This window comes from Primulina huaijiensis, chromosome 6 (genome assembly GCF_012295235.1).
Source record: "Primulina huaijiensis isolate GDHJ02 chromosome 6, ASM1229523v2, whole genome shotgun sequence".
Classification (NCBI taxonomy): domain Eukaryota; kingdom Viridiplantae; phylum Streptophyta; class Magnoliopsida; order Lamiales; family Gesneriaceae; genus Primulina; species Primulina huaijiensis.
The window spans coordinates 23,208,154-23,225,521 of record NC_133311.1 but is presented as its reverse complement, the minus strand read 5'-3'; the positions used below and the strand labels follow the sequence as shown (position 1 = coordinate 23,225,521).

The 17,368-nt window shown below is 34.9% G+C and overlaps 1 protein-coding gene and 1 long non-coding RNA gene across 2 annotated transcripts; one reads left to right on the top strand and one right to left on the bottom strand.

The window, feature by feature from the left end:
* The first annotated feature begins 668 nt into the window (after window positions 1-668).
* On the top strand, window positions 669-15,143 carry LOC140978514 (myosin-8-like). The gene is made up of 39 exons (XM_073443641.1): window positions 669-1,047; window positions 1,480-1,608; window positions 1,730-1,873; window positions 2,132-2,277; window positions 2,362-2,518; window positions 2,666-2,724; window positions 2,812-2,971; window positions 3,428-3,577; window positions 3,646-3,782; window positions 3,886-4,032; window positions 4,113-4,214; window positions 4,633-4,690; window positions 4,819-4,920; window positions 5,528-5,565; window positions 5,655-5,781; window positions 5,886-6,056; window positions 6,140-6,271; window positions 6,361-6,470; window positions 7,228-7,288; window positions 7,609-7,786; window positions 8,063-8,268; window positions 9,064-9,183; window positions 9,616-9,714; window positions 9,877-10,089; window positions 10,183-10,322; window positions 10,506-10,617; window positions 10,698-10,718; window positions 10,826-10,909; window positions 11,369-11,539; window positions 12,023-12,166; window positions 12,318-12,506; window positions 13,292-13,399; window positions 13,467-13,537; window positions 13,625-13,721; window positions 14,013-14,069; window positions 14,287-14,343; window positions 14,525-14,605; window positions 14,750-14,832; window positions 14,915-15,143. Exons 1-39 carry the CDS (start codon window positions 1,045-1,047, stop codon window positions 15,024-15,026), a joined length of 4,476 nt encoding a protein of 1,491 aa, XP_073299742.1. The 5' UTR covers window positions 669-1,044; the 3' UTR covers window positions 15,027-15,143.
* LOC140978516 (uncharacterized) lies at window positions 15,045-17,340 on the bottom strand. Its single transcript, XR_012175571.1, has 3 exons — window positions 16,952-17,340; window positions 16,150-16,783; window positions 15,045-15,142 (listed from the first exon to the last, which is right to left on the bottom strand). It is a non-coding gene; the product is annotated as an uncharacterized lncRNA (long non-coding RNA).
* Window positions 17,341-17,368: the final 28 nt, after the last annotated feature.

Sequence of the window (17,368 nt, the reverse complement as noted above, 5' to 3'; positions counted from 1 at the left end):
GAGACATCACCAACAGATAGACGCACACTTCTCCATATTTATAGACTTAACAGCCCGATCCATTAACATTCAAATAGATGGACTATAGGCTGTCACAAATATAAGAAAATAAAGTTGTGCTTGAATAACAACTATAACTTTTGGCTTAATTGTAAACGCTTGATCCTAACAAATAATTGTAAAAATGATAAAGATATATTTGGATATCCATTAAAATTACCAATACAGTTTTACCTATTATAATATAGTTTATATCTTTACACCTTAGTTATTAAATATATTTCCAATAAAATTGTGGAATATAGTGTATTTTTGTCTTTTAATTTTTTTTTTTATTTTGTCTAAAAGAACTAAATGTTGTGATTTCGTCTAAACGAACTTCACATGTAGATCGATTAAGATGACTTTGAGGAGTTCTATATGAGATAATTCTATTTACTATATTATCGAAAGAATTTTATTTTCTTTGGGCATTTTTTACCCTACACTTTTTCCCTACACAAATATAATTATTTACTATATCTATCTATCTATCATCAAATAGCAAGGGTAGTAGAGTCATATCGCATTCAAGACGTTAGTTGCTCTGCATGTGGAAAACCGAACAGACAGGAAGAAAAGAGGAGAAGATATAGATTTCCATTCCCCAGCGAAACGAAAATTTCGTTGCGAAGGGGGAATTTTTTAATTTTGTGCTTTTACTATCCCTTCTTTGATCTTAGCCTGCGTTTGATCTACATTCATATATATATACAAAGAAAGATTTTCGTTGATAAGGTCGAGAATCGATATTTTTTGTGACGATTAAGGGGATTATAAACCCTCATTATCGATTCCTACAATCGTTTCTTCATGCATTTCAGAGAGTGAGCGGAAATATTTTGTTTTTGAGGGTAGAATTTGTTTGCATGCTTAGTTTTTAAGGTAAATGTGCCTTGGTTCGTATGTACGTGACGTTTTGTGGTCAAGTGTTAGATGGGTGGTTTTTTGCAATTGATCATTTGAAAGAAAAATATCGGAGTTTGACTGCTTCCGATCTCAGAAATGGTACGCACTTTGGTTTTTGCATTTATTGTCTCTGAATTATTTGTAATTTTGGAGCTTACTTCCATGATTTATAGACCATGACCGGATCGCGTATTGCATGAGATTTTTATCCATAATTTTTAGCTTGAAGCAGTATAATCTATATTTAATTACTTACATTCAAGAGGTTACTGGAATTTTGAGTTGAAGAAGTTAAAAATCATTGGTCTTGTCATCGACTTCTGTATTACCAAATTAAAAGCCTTTTTTGCGACTTCCTTATTTATACTATGCGCTGTAAACTGTTTGAACAAGTATTCAAATTAAAGCTGGCCGCCACAGACTGCATAATCAAATTCCAGTTAGAAAACAATTTGTAAATATGTGCATATTGCATCGCTGTTTAAATAGGTTTAGTAAGTATTTAAAAAATGAGTTCCACTTGTCTTACAGGCTGCTTTAGCCAGTATGGCTGCTGGATCTCATGTATGGGTGGAGGATCCTGAGTTAGCTTGGATAGATGGGGAAGTTATGGAAGTTGAAGGTGAAGAGATTAAAGTGATTTGTTCATCGGGGCAGACCGTTAGTATTTCCTTTGGGAACTTTCTTGTTATTACCTTCAGAATAAATGCGTAGTTTTTGTTCCTTATTACTATTTAAAATCTTTTCAAGGTAAATATATTTTTTTCATCTTTATTTGTAGGTTGTAGCCAATGTCGCCAATGTATATCCAAAAGATCCAGAGGCTCCTTCATGTGGTGTGGATGATATGACAAAGCTTACTTATCTGCATGAACCAGGTGTCCTACAGAATTTGAGAAGTCGATATGATATGGATGAAATATATGTGAGTATGTTCAGCGTATTACAATTTACTACTTCTTCAAGACTGAAGGAATGCTGCATGTATTTTCCTTGAATTTTTTTTCTCATTAAATTTTCTCCTTAGAGACAATACGTTTTGCAGCATAGCAACATTAACACACGCAAGGGTTTTTTTCTTGAATACGAGTGATGTAACTGTAATTTTGTTCTTCACTACTGAATCTTTCTTACTTTTGTTTGGTACTGTTTTATGTAGCCTAAATAACATAGTTTTTTGCAGACCTTTACAGGTAATATATTGATAGCTGTGAATCCCTTTCAACGGTTACCTCACTTATACAGTACTGAGACGATGGAACAGTACAAAGGAATTGCTCTTGGAGAGCTGAGTCCACACCCTTTCGCTATTGCAGACTCAGCTTACAGGCAACATTTTGGATTTTTCAAAATGCTTAGTATTGATCAGTGTAATTGATGTTCTTTTCAAAAAAATGTCCCTTTTGGATGCAGACAAATGATTAAGGAGGGTATAAGTCAGTCAATTTTGGTTAGTGGAGAAAGTGGAGCTGGTAAAACAGAAAGCACAAAGATGTTAATGAGATATCTTGCACATATGGGAGGAAGAGCTCGAGCTGAGGGGCGGACTGTGGAGCAGCAAGTTCTTGAGGTCTGCTTCTTGAAAAATATGATCTTTTTTTATTGCCTATAGAATGTACATCTAGCTTTTCTATTGTGGTCTTGATCACATTCCTCATTGCCTCCATCCAGAAGTGGATTTCATTAAACTATTTCTGACATTTCGTTTTGTTCACAGTCAAATCCTGTTCTGGAAGCATTTGGTAATGCAAAGACTCTGAGAAACAATAATTCAAGGTCAGTTAACTTTGACTCAGAATACCTCCTGCATCCTCGTTATGGTTGATATTTACTCCATTTTTGCTTACGAAATCCTCATTGCAGTCGATTTGGAAAATTTGTGGAGATTCAGTTTAACAATAGTGGTAGGATATCTGGTGCTGCAATAAGAACTTATTTACTGGAAAGATCACGGGTTTGCCAAGTATCTGATCCTGAAAGAAACTATCATTGTTTTTATATGCTTTGTGCTGCACCAGCTGAGGTAAAATGTAGTTGATGTGGGTTAAATTATTTTTTATTCAAATTGTCTACTAGCTCAGCCAAAGCTTATTTGCACATGATCTGCTGAGGTCTTAATACGCCTTTCTTTATTATTGGCTTTAATATATAATCTTAAATTTAGAGTAGCATGTGATGTCATTATTTTAGTTTCCTTTTATAGAGACCCTGATTTTAAGACACCACCTTCTACTGGAATCATATGCAAGTTTATAGATATAATGAAACTTTTCAATCTACTTTTGTTGAAATATCAACATGCATGACCTTTGGGGTGGATGGAACATAATGTTATGCTATTCAAGTCGATTTCTTCTATGTTCCTGTCAAGATTTTACAAAATAATGAACTATATTTGCCTTAATCTTTATCATTTTATTATGATTTTAGCCTTTTGAGTTCCATTCTTTGAAGCCAATTTTCTCATGCTTGATAATAGGATATTGAAAAATTTAAATTGGGAAATCCCAAGATGTTTCATTATTTGAACCAGTCAAATTGCTACGAATTGGATGGAGTTGATGATTCTAAAGAGTACCTTTGTACAAGGAGGGCTATGGATGTTGTTGGGATCAGCTCCGAAGAACAAGTACAAGAATTTGAACATCGTGTTTATATCGGCTGCTTCAAATTCTTTACTAAGATTTTAATTTACAGGATGCAATTTTCCGGGCTATTGCGGCAATTCTTCATTTGGGTAATATTGAGTTTGCGAAGGTTAGTGAAAGTGATGCTTCACAGCCAAAGGACGATCAGTCTCTGTTTCATCTGAAAACAACAGCTAAGCTTTTAATGTAATAAATTTTGTTCTCTGAGAATAATTCTTGATTCACTCTGGTTGACGCTATGGAATTTTTATGTGGGCCAAAAAACACTTCATCTAAAGTCTCTGTACAGGTGTGATGAAAAGTCCCTTGAAGATTCCTTGTGCAAAAGGGTCATTGTTACTCGTGGTGAGGCCATAACAAAAAACCTTGATCCAGAAGCTGCAGCTGTCAGTAGAGATGCTTTTGCTAAAATTCTCTACTCAAGATTATTTGACTGGTTGGTCAAAAAATGTATACCACTTATTAGAATCTTCATTATAGTGCATGCTTTACTCAGCCATGTTTGCTCTCTGTCAGGCTTGTTGACAAGATCAACAGTTCCATAGGCCAAGATCCTGATTCAAAATCCTTAATTGGGGTGCTGGATATTTATGGATTTGAGAGTTTCAAGACAAACAGGTGCTTAACCGGTATGCTTAATATTCGTCATTTATGATGGTTAATATACTGCAAAATACTGCATAAGAGCCCTGCTAATTGTGATGATGCCTATGGACTTGAATGCTTGATTTCCAGCCTTTTTTTTCGCCTTTTCCCCAGCAATTTTGCTATTGTTCTCACTGTCTTGGTGAATGCAGTCCTATAATTTTTGCTTGATTTGTTATGCAATATTGAACATGACAAAAGAAAAGGATACAGGAGCGTTTTACTTGTGCCATCCTGTGTATGGTGATTGTTGTTTTTTTGTAATAACTCAATTTTGAAAGTAAATCTATGTGACATCTGCACGATAATGTTATGAAATAATATTCATGCTCGACTCTGATATCAAATTCTTTAGATTGCTAATTTTTTTATTGTTAACATGTTGCTGCAGCTTTGAGCAATTTTGTATTAATTTGACCAATGAAAAACTGCAGCAACATTTCAATCAGGTGCGCATATGTTAGACAGACTATTCTCTTATCATTTGTCAGAGGTTGACAATAATTATAAATTCTACAAGTAAATAAGTTCAAATAAAGCAAAAGTTGAGTCCAAGATCACACTCATTTTGTGGCAGCGTGTTTTCAAAATGGAGCAAGAAGAGTATACAAAAGAAGAAATTGATTGGAGTTACATAGAGTTCATTGATAATCAAGATATTCTTGATCTTATTGAAAAGGTTCGAACATCAAATACTATGTGCTATGTAACTAAATATTATGTTTACTTGTTCATTATTTTTCTGATGTTAGAACCATTATCATTCATTATATATAGGATATATTTTAGAGTGTATGACACTTGAAAGAAAATTATCCACAGATTTACAATGTGGCTATACATGACATTTATGATATGAGATTACCTGGCGATACATTTTGCTTTATAATGTTCCTCCCTACCCTGCTGAGCAAACTTGTGTTTCACTGACACATTTATTGACGGAATTATTGCCTAAATATTACTGTTAGACTTGTCTCCAAAAGTAATAGGCGTTCTTTTGCATGTTATATGATCTTAACTATACGTGGTATTTTTATTAGTATTGAAGTTATTTGCATGTTCTATGATCTTAACTATCTGTGGTATATTTATTAGTATTGAAGTTACACAAAGTGATGCCTGTCTATAATAAGCAAACTTTTCCAAGAAGCATCTAACAACGAAGAAGTAAAGTAAAGGAATTTGTGGTTGGCATATTTTTTTGATTAGGACATTTTAGTCTTATGCTGTATCACTCTTTTTTACCTCATGAATTAATTTCCGATCTCATCTATTTTTCTTAGAAACCTGGAGGCATTATTGCTCTTCTTGATGAGGCTTGGTATGTATGCACTTTTATTCACATATCTTAACTGATATCATAATCTGCATTACCGTGCATACACCTTTTAAATTGTGTATTTCATGCAGCATGTTTCCAAAATCTACACATGAGACTTTTGTGGAAAAGCTATACCAGACATTTAAGGATCATAAGCGTTTTAGCAAGCCTAAGTTCTCACGGACTGACTTCACCATTTGCCATTATGCTGGTGATGTATGCACATTTTATATGCATTAGCAAAAGAAGAAACATTGGAGTACTTCGCTAAAAAAAGATGCTTCTGAGGTTTTATTTTCATATTTTATGCACCATTTCAGGTCACTTATCAGACAGAACTGTTTTTGGATAAGAACAAAGACTATGTTGTTCCTGAGCATCAGGCTCTCCTTCGTGCATCAAGCTGCTCCTTTCTGTCTAATCTCTTCCCACCTTTACCCGAGGAATCATCAAAATCATCAAAATTCTCTTCCATCGGTTCTCGATTTAAGGTTCATGTTTTACCATATATTTTGAACATTAGATACTATCTTGATTTTACTCTTCCAGTTCATCATTGTCGCATACTTTACAGCAACAACTTCAAGCTTTGCTCGAGACACTCAGTGCTACAGAGCCACACTATGTTCGTTGTGTGAAGCCTAATAATCTTCTGAAGCCTTCTATCTTTGAGAATCCTAATGTACTTCAGCAACTTCGTTGTGGGGTGAGATTCTGTATTTCTTTTCATTTGTATCCTCAACTGGAGTTCTTGCTTTTGTGAGCATTCTGAAATTAAGAGAAATTTGTCTCCAGGGTGTAATGGAGGCAATCAGAATTAGCTGTGCTGGATATCCTAGTCGAAAACCTTTTGATGAATTCCTGAATAGATTCAAAATCCTCGAGCCATGTGTTTTAGATGGAAGGTACTTTCAGCAGCCATTGTTGACATTGACATTAATGAGCGTCCGGTTCATATCATGGAAAAGAGCTTTTACACAAATGCAGGGCTGAATACAAGGTTTTCTTTTAAAGTACTAAGAAATGTCAATTTTCAAACACACAGCCTTTTTTTATTGTTTAGTTAATGTGGATCTAGATAAAAATCGAGATCAACTATAGAACTTCATTCTTGACGTTTTACCAGCACAGATACAATTTGCATGGTAACTTAGGCTGCAAATTTTTATAAAAAAAATGCATTTCAACTTATTGATGATCCTTCAACACAACTACGTTTCTGACCATTGCCATTATGACACATTCATTTTTATCTCTTCTGTGATCTAAATTTATTTATTCTCTTGTTAGATTGTCTTATGAGAGGTTTATTCAGGATAACCATAACTAGAAAGAGCTTTTCTGAAAGTTGTCTTCTTTGAATGTTTATAAATGAATTTGCATTGAAGATGTTATGTTGTTCATGCCTTATTTTTTTGGTAATCGAAAAACGACATGTTGTAAGGAATCAGCTATTTGCCTCACACTTTTTTCGCTTAAATCTGCTTTGGCTCAAATCCTCGAGCGCTCCTCTACTTTCATTCAGTTAAGAGTCAATTTAATGCTACTTTCCATCATATGCTCTAGATTTCTCAACTTTCTTAGATTCCTTCAATAATGCTTCTACTAAATTTCTCAGGACTGTATCCAGACTTATTTTTCTAATTCCTTACTCTGTGATAGTTGTAATGAGTTCACAGCGTGTCAAAGACTTCTGAAGAAGACTGGGATTAAAGGTTATCAGGTACTTTTGGTAATATATATTCTGCCTAACTTCTCTTATACATTAGGCTGTTACCTTACGTCTTGGAGCTTGCACATGAATTTTGTGGTTTTTGGTTGTTTATTGTGAAATCATCCAATTGCATGTTAATGGGCTTTAGAAGATATTTGTTCATTGTGATATTCCATGAAGACTGCTTGTTTGAATGAGTTGGACTCTGCAGAATATCAAATTAAATTCCTGACCTTTTTTCCTGCCTTCATAGGAGGTTGAAATCATCATTTCTTTGTGTCATGTAACTATAATCTGAATTATGTGTTGAATCTCATCTGGTTTTACAGATTGGTAAAACAAAAGTTTTTCTCAGAGCTGGTCAGATGGCTGAAATTGATTATCTCCGGAGTCAGGTCCTTGGAAGATCTGCAGGTATTATTCAGAGGAAATACCGTTCATATTTGGCACGTAAGAGCTTTATCTCATTATGTAAAGCTGCTGTTCAAATCCAAGCTCTGTGCAGAGGTAATGACTGGTATTTGATGCCTTTTGTTTCATTCTTAGTTAATTATCAACATCTATTTCTTCTACTGTAGTGGTAGACCTACGTTTTGGGGCAAGGGAGGGTGGGGAGCAGATCAATACATCGAGGGGCTGAAGCCCAGATTTTAGGACAAATTACATAAGAAAATTTTAATTTTTTTCAATCCAGGGGGTGACTACCTTTTCTCCCTGCTCGATCCACCCATGTTATCATACACGTTTCTTTAACCTGTACATTTATTTTACATGTGATGCCAGGACAAATAGCACGCCAACATTATGAGCACAGGAAGAGAGAGACTGCTGCTTTGAAGATCCAGAAAGGTGCACGAATGTGTAAGGCTAGAAAGTCTTATGAATTGTTGTGCTCTTCTGCTATTCTCGTTCAAGCCGTGATCCGGGGGATAATTGCACGTGATGAGCTTCAGTTAAGAAAGCAGAATAAAGCAGCTATCATCATTCAGGTAATGTTCACTTACAAAAAAATGCAGAATTAATTAAAATATGGTTATGCAAATGTTTGGATCCATAACTTATTGTCTTACTGAGGCTAACCCAGCTTTTCCTATTGAGGATCAATGGTTTCAATACTGCTGTTATGAAAATATCATGCCATGAACAAGAAAGTTTTTTTTTTAAAAAGGAAAATAAATTTAAACCACTAGATTTCTGAAATTTTATAAATAATGTCATATCAACTTGTTATTGTATTATTCATAATTGTGCCTGCACATCTTCGATGTGAGACAATTTTTAATTGTGTTTGATGTAATGCTGTGTTCAATTAAATAACCCACTAAACTTAACCATATGGAACCGTTCCAGGAAAAATCAGGTAGTGCGTTAATGAAATGAATTGATAGTTATTTAATGTTGTAACTAACAGTCATTTTTGAAGAAAAATGAATTCTTCTGCATTTTGATTAATTATCAGGGACATATTCCATTATTTATTTTCAGTCATAATATTTTGGCGGCTGTATTTGGATATGTACATTTTCTGTTCATTGTTTTCTTTTATGCTGAAATCAGCTTGAGTCTTGCAAACTATCTGGGATTTTCTAACATATGGTGCTTGTGTAATAAGTTCTCGTAAATTGAGTAATTATCATCGAAGTTCCTCGTAACACAAGTATAATTTCACATCCATTTATTTATTACGAACCATTGACTTCTGCAGGTCAGAAAGTTAGTTTATTAATTTAGATATACGACAGTGAATATTTTATATTTGATGGTTCCTCTCTCATGCTATTTAGAGTCATTGGCGAGGATTCTATGCCGTCAATCAGTATTTATGGTTGAAGGTAGCTGCAATTGCCACTCAATGTGCCTGGAGATCAAGAATGGCCAGAAGGGAACTGCAAAAACTTAAAACGGTGAGAGAACTTATGTTAGCCTTTGTGTCAGATTGTTAATTCAAAGAGAAGATTGAAACATAAGTAATGTTTTTGTTTCAACTCTTATGATTATATATGATTCACCATGGGAAACAATCTATCTTGCAAATGATGGAGCACTTTGAAAACCGAAGCAAACAAGTCTCAGATTTAGCTTTTAGACGACATTTGCATTAAGTTGTGTTTATGTTTGGTTGCTTTCTGTAGAAATAAGTTTTCCAGCTTCTTTTTTGTTGCTTCTGTTAATCCGAATTTTTTTCGCTCTCAGACTAGGCCAACATGTAAATAGGATGTTGATTGTGAAATCTGAATGCTTCATGATTTCTCAATTGTTCAACTTATGTTTAAAGCACCCAAATTTGTTTTGAAAAGGTGACTTTATCCAGTAACTTTTTCTTGAATTTCAATCAGGCAGCAAAGGAAACTGGTGCACTCCAAGAAGCCAAAAACAAGTTGGAAAAGTATGTTGAAGAATTAACTTGGCAACTGCAGTTGGAGAAACGCATGAGGGTGATTTGTTGTTTAAATTTACATTTGCATTTTCCATAAACCTTATAATTTATGAGGAAGTTTGTTTTATCTAGTGTACTATCATTTCTTTTACTATGTACGAAAGAGCAAAACAGGAATCTTTCATGGCATTCCCCTAATCGCTGGATTTATTCTTCTTAGGCTGATATCGAGGAAGCTAAAAATCAGGAAATTGCAGAACTGCAATCTGCTCTAAAGGAAATGCAGCTGCAGTTTCAAAATAGTAAAGAAATATCGATAAACGAAAGTGAACCGTCAAATATGGTTTCCGAGAAAGTCCCTAATCAAGAAGAGGTCCCTGCTTTTGATCATGAACTGGTCAAAAACCTAACAGCTGAAAACGAGAAGCTAAAGGTGTGAGTTTAAAAAATCTTTTTCATTTCTGCCTTCGCGAGATCATATTTGAGGCTTCTAATGATGATTGGATTCTCTTAATTTTTCATCTAGACTTTAGTTAGGTCACTGGAAAATGAGATCGCTGAAATGGAGAAAAAGCTTGACGAAACAAGTAAGATTAGCGAATACCGATTAAAGCAAACTTTGGAGACAGAGTCGATGATAATTCAGTTGAAGACTACAATGCAAAGGTTGTTACTTTAATATAACCTTATCTCATGAACCATTCATCAGAAAACTGTGAACTCATATCATGGAATTAATCAATCATGTTTCTTGAATCTGTTTCATTTTTAATCTCACGTGAAATTAAGAAAGCTAAAACATACTATTTACTGGGGCTTGTGATATTGTTCCATTGTTTTATATCATAGGCTTGAAGAGAAACTTTCAGATATGGAATCAGAGGACCATATTCTCCGTCAGCAAGCTTCGTTAAATTCTCCTGCTGGGAAAATTTCTGGACATTTAGTTCAAAAATCAATGGTTAGGATTCCATCAAAAATCTCAGTTGTAATTTTGAATTTACTCTTGTGGTTCTTAGGCCCTCTGTTTTCCTTTTGCAGCCCTTGGAGAATGGCAATTTTGTAAGTGGATTATACAGACAATAGTTTTAAGAGATTTGCATGTCCTGTTGAAATATATGAAAGCCACATTGGTGCTCGTTAGTGATTTCTAAAAGTTATTGATTCAGGAATCCCTACACGCAGCACCTTCCAAAAAATTTGGCACTGAATTTGATAACAAGATGCGAAGATCTAACATCGAAAGACAACGAGTATGCTCCTTTGAGCTATTTAAACTTTGTTTTTAATGCTATTTTTGGCTTTCTTAGGCTAATGAGCAAATATTGGTATATTATCAATTCTATAAATAAAGGGCTTCCACAAAGCATAACTTTCTGCTTTGAGTCTTTGGACCATTTTTGGGCTATGGATGAATTTCCAGGCAAAACGTATAAATCATACTGTGCTTCAAAAAGAAGGTTACAGCTGGCCTTTGTGTTCCCAGTGGTCGAAACCTGTTGGATGTGCCTGCTATGAAAAAGGAAGTAATTTAGGAGAAAGAAAAAGAACTAAAACTGAGTAATGTTGCCATGTTTTGCTGCTAGTATCGGTTCAATACTTCTAAGTCACATCTTTCTGTCTTTCCTTGTCGAGAAACTGAATTTATGTTCAACATATGAACTTTTTGGATGAAATAAAATTTAATTAGTCATGTTTCTTTTTTCCCCCAGGAGAATATAGATGCTCTAATCAGGTGCATTACGGAAAACCTTGGGTTCAGTGAAGGAAAACCAGTTTGTGCATTTACCATTTACAAATGCCTTATTCACTGGAAATCCTTTGAAGCTGATAGAACTAGCATATTTGATCGTATTATTCAGAGCGTAGGTTCTACAATAGAGGTACGAGATCTGGATATATTAGTCATTATGTATTCTTATGCTTACGGAAATCACCACCACACACTGCTAATTTGTTAGTGAAATTTTAACTTTTCTCCGAGTTTTTTACATCTGCTGATTTGGAGATAGATTAAAGTATTTGTTGAGGAATCTACAGAAACTGATAATCTGTTTATTTTTAATGGACTAATCGAGAAATTTTATTAAGCTCGGAGATGTCCAGTACATGTTTATTTTCAATTGATTGAAAATATGAAATCTTGAAAAAACATAGGAGCTGACACTGCTGGTTTTCACACATATCTATGTCTAGTTAAGGAACCAAAGAACCAAAATGACCAAGTGAATTTTGTCTTGCCTAAAGGTTGAGTGTTGGTTGTGGCCAATTGAGTCATAAACCTTTTCTTTCTGGGTTGAAGTAGTTCAACATCTTGTATTTCACAGCTGGCCTAATTAATACTGTTTCTTTGTATCTTGTTGCAGGAAGAAGCAAACACCGATAATATAGCTTATTGGCTTTCAAACACATCCACACTACTGTTTTTACTTCAGCAAACTCTAAAAGCTACAAGTTCAACTCCAAAAAAACCTCCCCAACCTACTTCATTTTTTGGAAGGATTTCCCAGGTACGGAGACCATACATGTTTCAACATACATATAATTAGACCCTTCCAGAAATATTTCACGAAAGGTGACTAGATTTGGACGTTCTTAATAGCAATTCGTTGAGCACACCAAAAGAGGCAGTAAGCAATATGATTTTTAGCAATTTTTCAGGGCTTTCGCTCGTCGCCTTCTTCTGCTCACCTTTCAATAGGTGGACTTGATGGGATTTACCAAGTTGAGGCCAAGTATCCGGCTTTGCTTTTCAAGGAGCAATTGACTGCTTACGTTGAAAAGATCTACGGAATCATTCGGGAAAACTCAAAAAAAGAATTGTCGTCACTCGTTTCTTTGTCTATCCAGGTCGGATTTTCCCATTTGGGAAATTTAGTTTTCCTACTTTATTTGGTTTTGTTCGGGATAACCATCTACGGATATTTTAGTTTTTTTTAAAAGTTACCTCTTATTTTTCACGAGTCTCAATTTACCTAAGTAGGATTAGTGGATTACATAATCAAATTGTTCATGAGATCACAGAAAATAAAATCCTATTTGAAAAACCAGTTCAATAAGACAGTAAGAGTCATGGTATGAATCAGTCCTAGAATGCTTGTGCAATGGATCTTTTACTAATTTGCTTCTCTTTTTAATGAGGATTATATAATCAATTTAGTTCATGAGATTGCACTAGCAAGAGAATGAAAACATGTCCATATCTATGACTCTACAATTATTTCTTCGAGGTTTTAAGAGAACACAAACCCCATTTAGAAAAGCTGGTTGAATAAGAAAGTTAACATGACGTTACAAAGACCTCTGTCCATGCATCTGTCGAAAGAATTATTTATTTGCCACATTTTCTTGCTAACCAATAGAAGCTCCTATTAGGAGATGCGAGACCATGACCAGTATCCTTATTAATAGACAGTCGAATAGGGCGACCACAAAAGACTTGGATTATCATGAATAAGCATGGTATGTATAATATAGATGAAAATGTAATAGGAGATAAGAGTACAATGATGTAAGAGGATCCATATAGCCGACTATACTTAGTGGGATAAAGGCTTGCGTGGTGTTGTTCTTGTTGAATTTGCTTTGCTAATGATTTCAGCTGATTGGAATTTCAATTTCGACGAGTACTTCAGGCACCTCAATCTTCTGGCGGATCATTCAGCTGTAGTTCTCCAAGAAATCATTGGAAAAGCATCACTGAGAGCCTAAATGGGATTCTAACCACTATGAAAGATAATTTTGTATGTAAACCTACCATAAACTTGTTATATGATTCTGCAACATAGCTTATTGAACTTGTTGTTTCAGGTTCCTCCAGTCCTGGTTCAGAAAATCTTCACCCAAATTTTCTCTTATATAAACGTACAGCTTTTTAATAGGTAGTGCTTAAAACATTTTCGGTGGTGTTTCTGTTGCTAATGCCACAGAAATTTACTCTTCATTTGCAATGTTTCATTTTTCTGCAGCCTTCTCCTTCGCAAAGAGTATTGCACATTTAGCAATGGGGAGCACATAAAATCAGGATTAGATGAATTAGAACTTTGGTGTAGACATGCACAAGAGGTAGCTTTGGTTGTAGCGAATTAATTTATGCATTTTTCATTATTATAATGCAAGTTGTATAGGATAAGAAGGATCCAATGCCACATTTGGTAATTATATAGTAGATTATTAATGTTGGATCGTATGGGGTCTAAATGCAATATATATGATCCAAGAATACTTAATGAGCCTGGCGTATGCCATTGAATATAGCAGGAAAACCGAGTGTTACTTTACCAGCATGCTTCCAGAACATACTTTGAACAGTTATTGCCACCATATGGAGGTTGTAAAATTAGTGTCATTTTACAGTATGCAGGCTCATCATGGGATGAATTAAAACATGTCCGTCAGGCTGTAGGATTCTTGGTATGTTTCTCTTGTCCTTTGCCTGTCAAACCTGTTTGTAAAACAATTCTATAATAAATCCAGTTTTGGGATATTTGTGGTCGAATTAATTATGGCATCGTACTTGTCTAAAATCTCTACAACCATTTAACCTTATTTTATGTTATATAGAATGAAATTGTTACAATATCCCCTGACTGATGTATTTCTAAGAGTAATTAAGCATCTTTTGATGCAGGTAATACACCAGAAGTCTCGAATAACATATGAAGATCTTACAACTGACTTGTGCTCTGTAAGATGGCCCTGATGTGTTTGTCTTTTTCCTAATACTGAAAAAGCTATTAGAGAGAGAAAAGAACGATATTACGTGCAGATTTTGAATCCAAGATATCTTAATTTATTTGAGCATGTGATTTGTATTCTGATCCATAGCATAAGTAACATTATGACCACTATTTATGATTTGTTTGCAGATATTGAGCATTCAACAACTTCATAGAATTTGTACACTCTACTGGGATGACGATTATGACACGTGTAATGTGTCTCCAGAAGTTAGTTTCTTTTTTCATTTTTCTTCCTCAATATACTTTTCAACTTCATTTCAGTTATATAATAATGGCGGACCATGATTTCGAAAAATATTAACTATTTTAAAGTATACTGACACTCTCTCAACTTTATATTTATCTTATTAGGTAGTATCTAGTATAAAGATACAAATGACCAAGGATTTTAGTGAAGCCGATAGTGACTCCATTTTGTTGGATGAAAATTCGAGGTACCATGAAAAGACAGATATTTAGCACAAAACATAAAAACAATAAAAGCTCATGATTGATTAACCTTCTCTAATTGTGCAGCATCCCCTTCTCCATAGATGATATCTGTAATTCTCTCCAGCAATCAGACTTCAGAGGTGTAAAACCTGCAGCAGAGCTTCTTGGAAATCCAGATTTTGAATTTTTGCAATAACAGGGACTTGGCTTAGATTTAGCTTCATGTTTCTTCTCCAGTTAACACCACAATGTATATTCACCTCCTCGATTTTCTTTTCAGATTACTTTTCTTGTTCTATCTCATCATCGGCCCTGAATGTATAATTATGTAGTTAGATCAGTAAAAATCCATTACTTTAATCTAATAGCTGGAGCAGTCTATTTACCTACCTTAGATCAAGTTATAGATAATTTCTCTTTTAGCAACTACTTGATGAGATATCCTTTAGGAAAGCTGTCACTGCCCTGTTGTTGTCATGAAGGAAGCGTGTCTGCGTGATCATTTTTTATGTCCCAGTGAAAAAAGAACTACCATTGTGGTTCCATGATGCTACTATTGATGGCTATTAACCCTTTGTAAAATACATGTTTTTTGTCCTGCATTCAGCATATGCCTCCGACTAAAAGGTTAGATTTGCCTTCTAAATTTTTTACTTGAGGTTGTGGAAGATAGCTTAGTTTCGCAAGTTTTTATTTTTATTTTTGCTTTTTTGGCTGACAAATAGCAGATTTCAAGAAAAGGAGGGGGAGACTAATATTAAGTGGACATTTAGTTGTAAATATTTGAGTTTCAATTATTTACCCGGACTCCACGGAAAGGGAGAATCTGGAGCTGCTATCACCCGATTAGTACACGAGCTCATGAGCATAACAAGCAAATTCAGAATCAACATGATGTTTGCTTGGACTAATTACCCGTGTTTCACCAGATAGCCAGTAACTCAATTTAATTTAATTATCATTCAGTAGTGTGTGAGTCAAGGTCGTTCACATCAAGAGGTGAGCTTTTTATTCTTGCGTCTGAAATAATTAAAGAGTAAAATTTTCTCTTGAAATAATTTTTGTAAAGAAAACCACCTAGCAAGCAAAATACCCAATCACGAGGCAGGTATCAGTTCATAATAGCATATGATTTTTTACGAAATAAATTGAAGAAAATTAATATGAAATAAACGGACGAATCAGCAAAATTCATTCCATGACATTTCATACCAAAAAGTCTACGGCATCTTTACAACTCACGTAATATGGCTGTTCTATAACGTAACAAGATTACTGTTGTCAAAAGAATTTTTTAGAATACGTAATGCCCAACTTACTTGTACAATTAATACCCCCGCATAAGTCTCGCAAATGCTGCAAAAATCTCCCTTTAATACAAAAAAAATTTCTGATTCTAAATGCCCCAAAAACATAGAAAAGGCCTACTAAATAATGGCGACTTTGCCAAGAAACCTCTCAACATCATCTAGGGAGGCACTGTTGAGATATTCCCCCTTTCTGGAAAAAAGAATGGACACGGGGTCACTCCTAGTATACAAACCACAGCCTATATCTTGCCACTGCAAAGGAAGAGGGGAAGATACAACTTCTGCACACCATGGGTCCCGTCCAGATAAATCTATTACAAAATCATAGATGCTTGCTGGTTCGCTGCGGCCCTCCAGGAAATAGCTTCAATATCCATCCCAATACTCTTTCCACCACCTACTCAAACAAAACAATGACAAGTCATTGGCACAACAGCAGAATTTCTGAACATAAGATTATAATTTTGAGTTCTTGGTTGAAAAGGCGTCAAGTGGAAAAGCACTGTCACTGACCTGTACACAAATTATACCCAATTGGTTGATAGGCCAAAATTAAGCTTCCATTATATTTGATACTACTTCATCAGTTACACCAATTTATCTCAAAGTTTCACCAAGCCAACATTCCGACGAGCATTTACCCCTAAATAAAATTCAGCACAGAATATATATCTTTTCTTTTTATTATAAACGAATTTTTATTATAATATGAAAACAAAATATAAGTAAGCGGATGAGAAATCCGCAAACAAAGCACAAAGAACGAAAACTACCACACTTTCGTCCATAGAAATTTTTAATCCCTCAGTACCTGTGTGAGATAAAGAGATGGTTAAACTCCGCCAACTTTGTCGTCCAAGCATAGACTCCGAATTTGATCTTCTCCCAAACCTCATCTCTAGACTCTACTATTTCGAAGAAAATTCTTTTGTTTTGCTCTAACCAAATTAACCAAAATAGGCAATGAAGTATCGTATACCAAAAACACCTAGTTGGTGCTCATCGGCAACTGGAGGACTGCTCTGGTATTCTCCACTACTGCTACGGCAGTCAATCTTGCACGCAAACTTTCTCTACGGGCTGTAATTCTTGAGAACAGAAAGAGAGAACGAGAAATAGAGAGAAGTTCGCTGTGATTCTTGGGACACCGAGAAAGAGAAGAAAGAAGCAGAGGAAACTTTTGATAGTTAATATAGTAGAAAAGGGGCAATAAAAGACCCGTTTAATT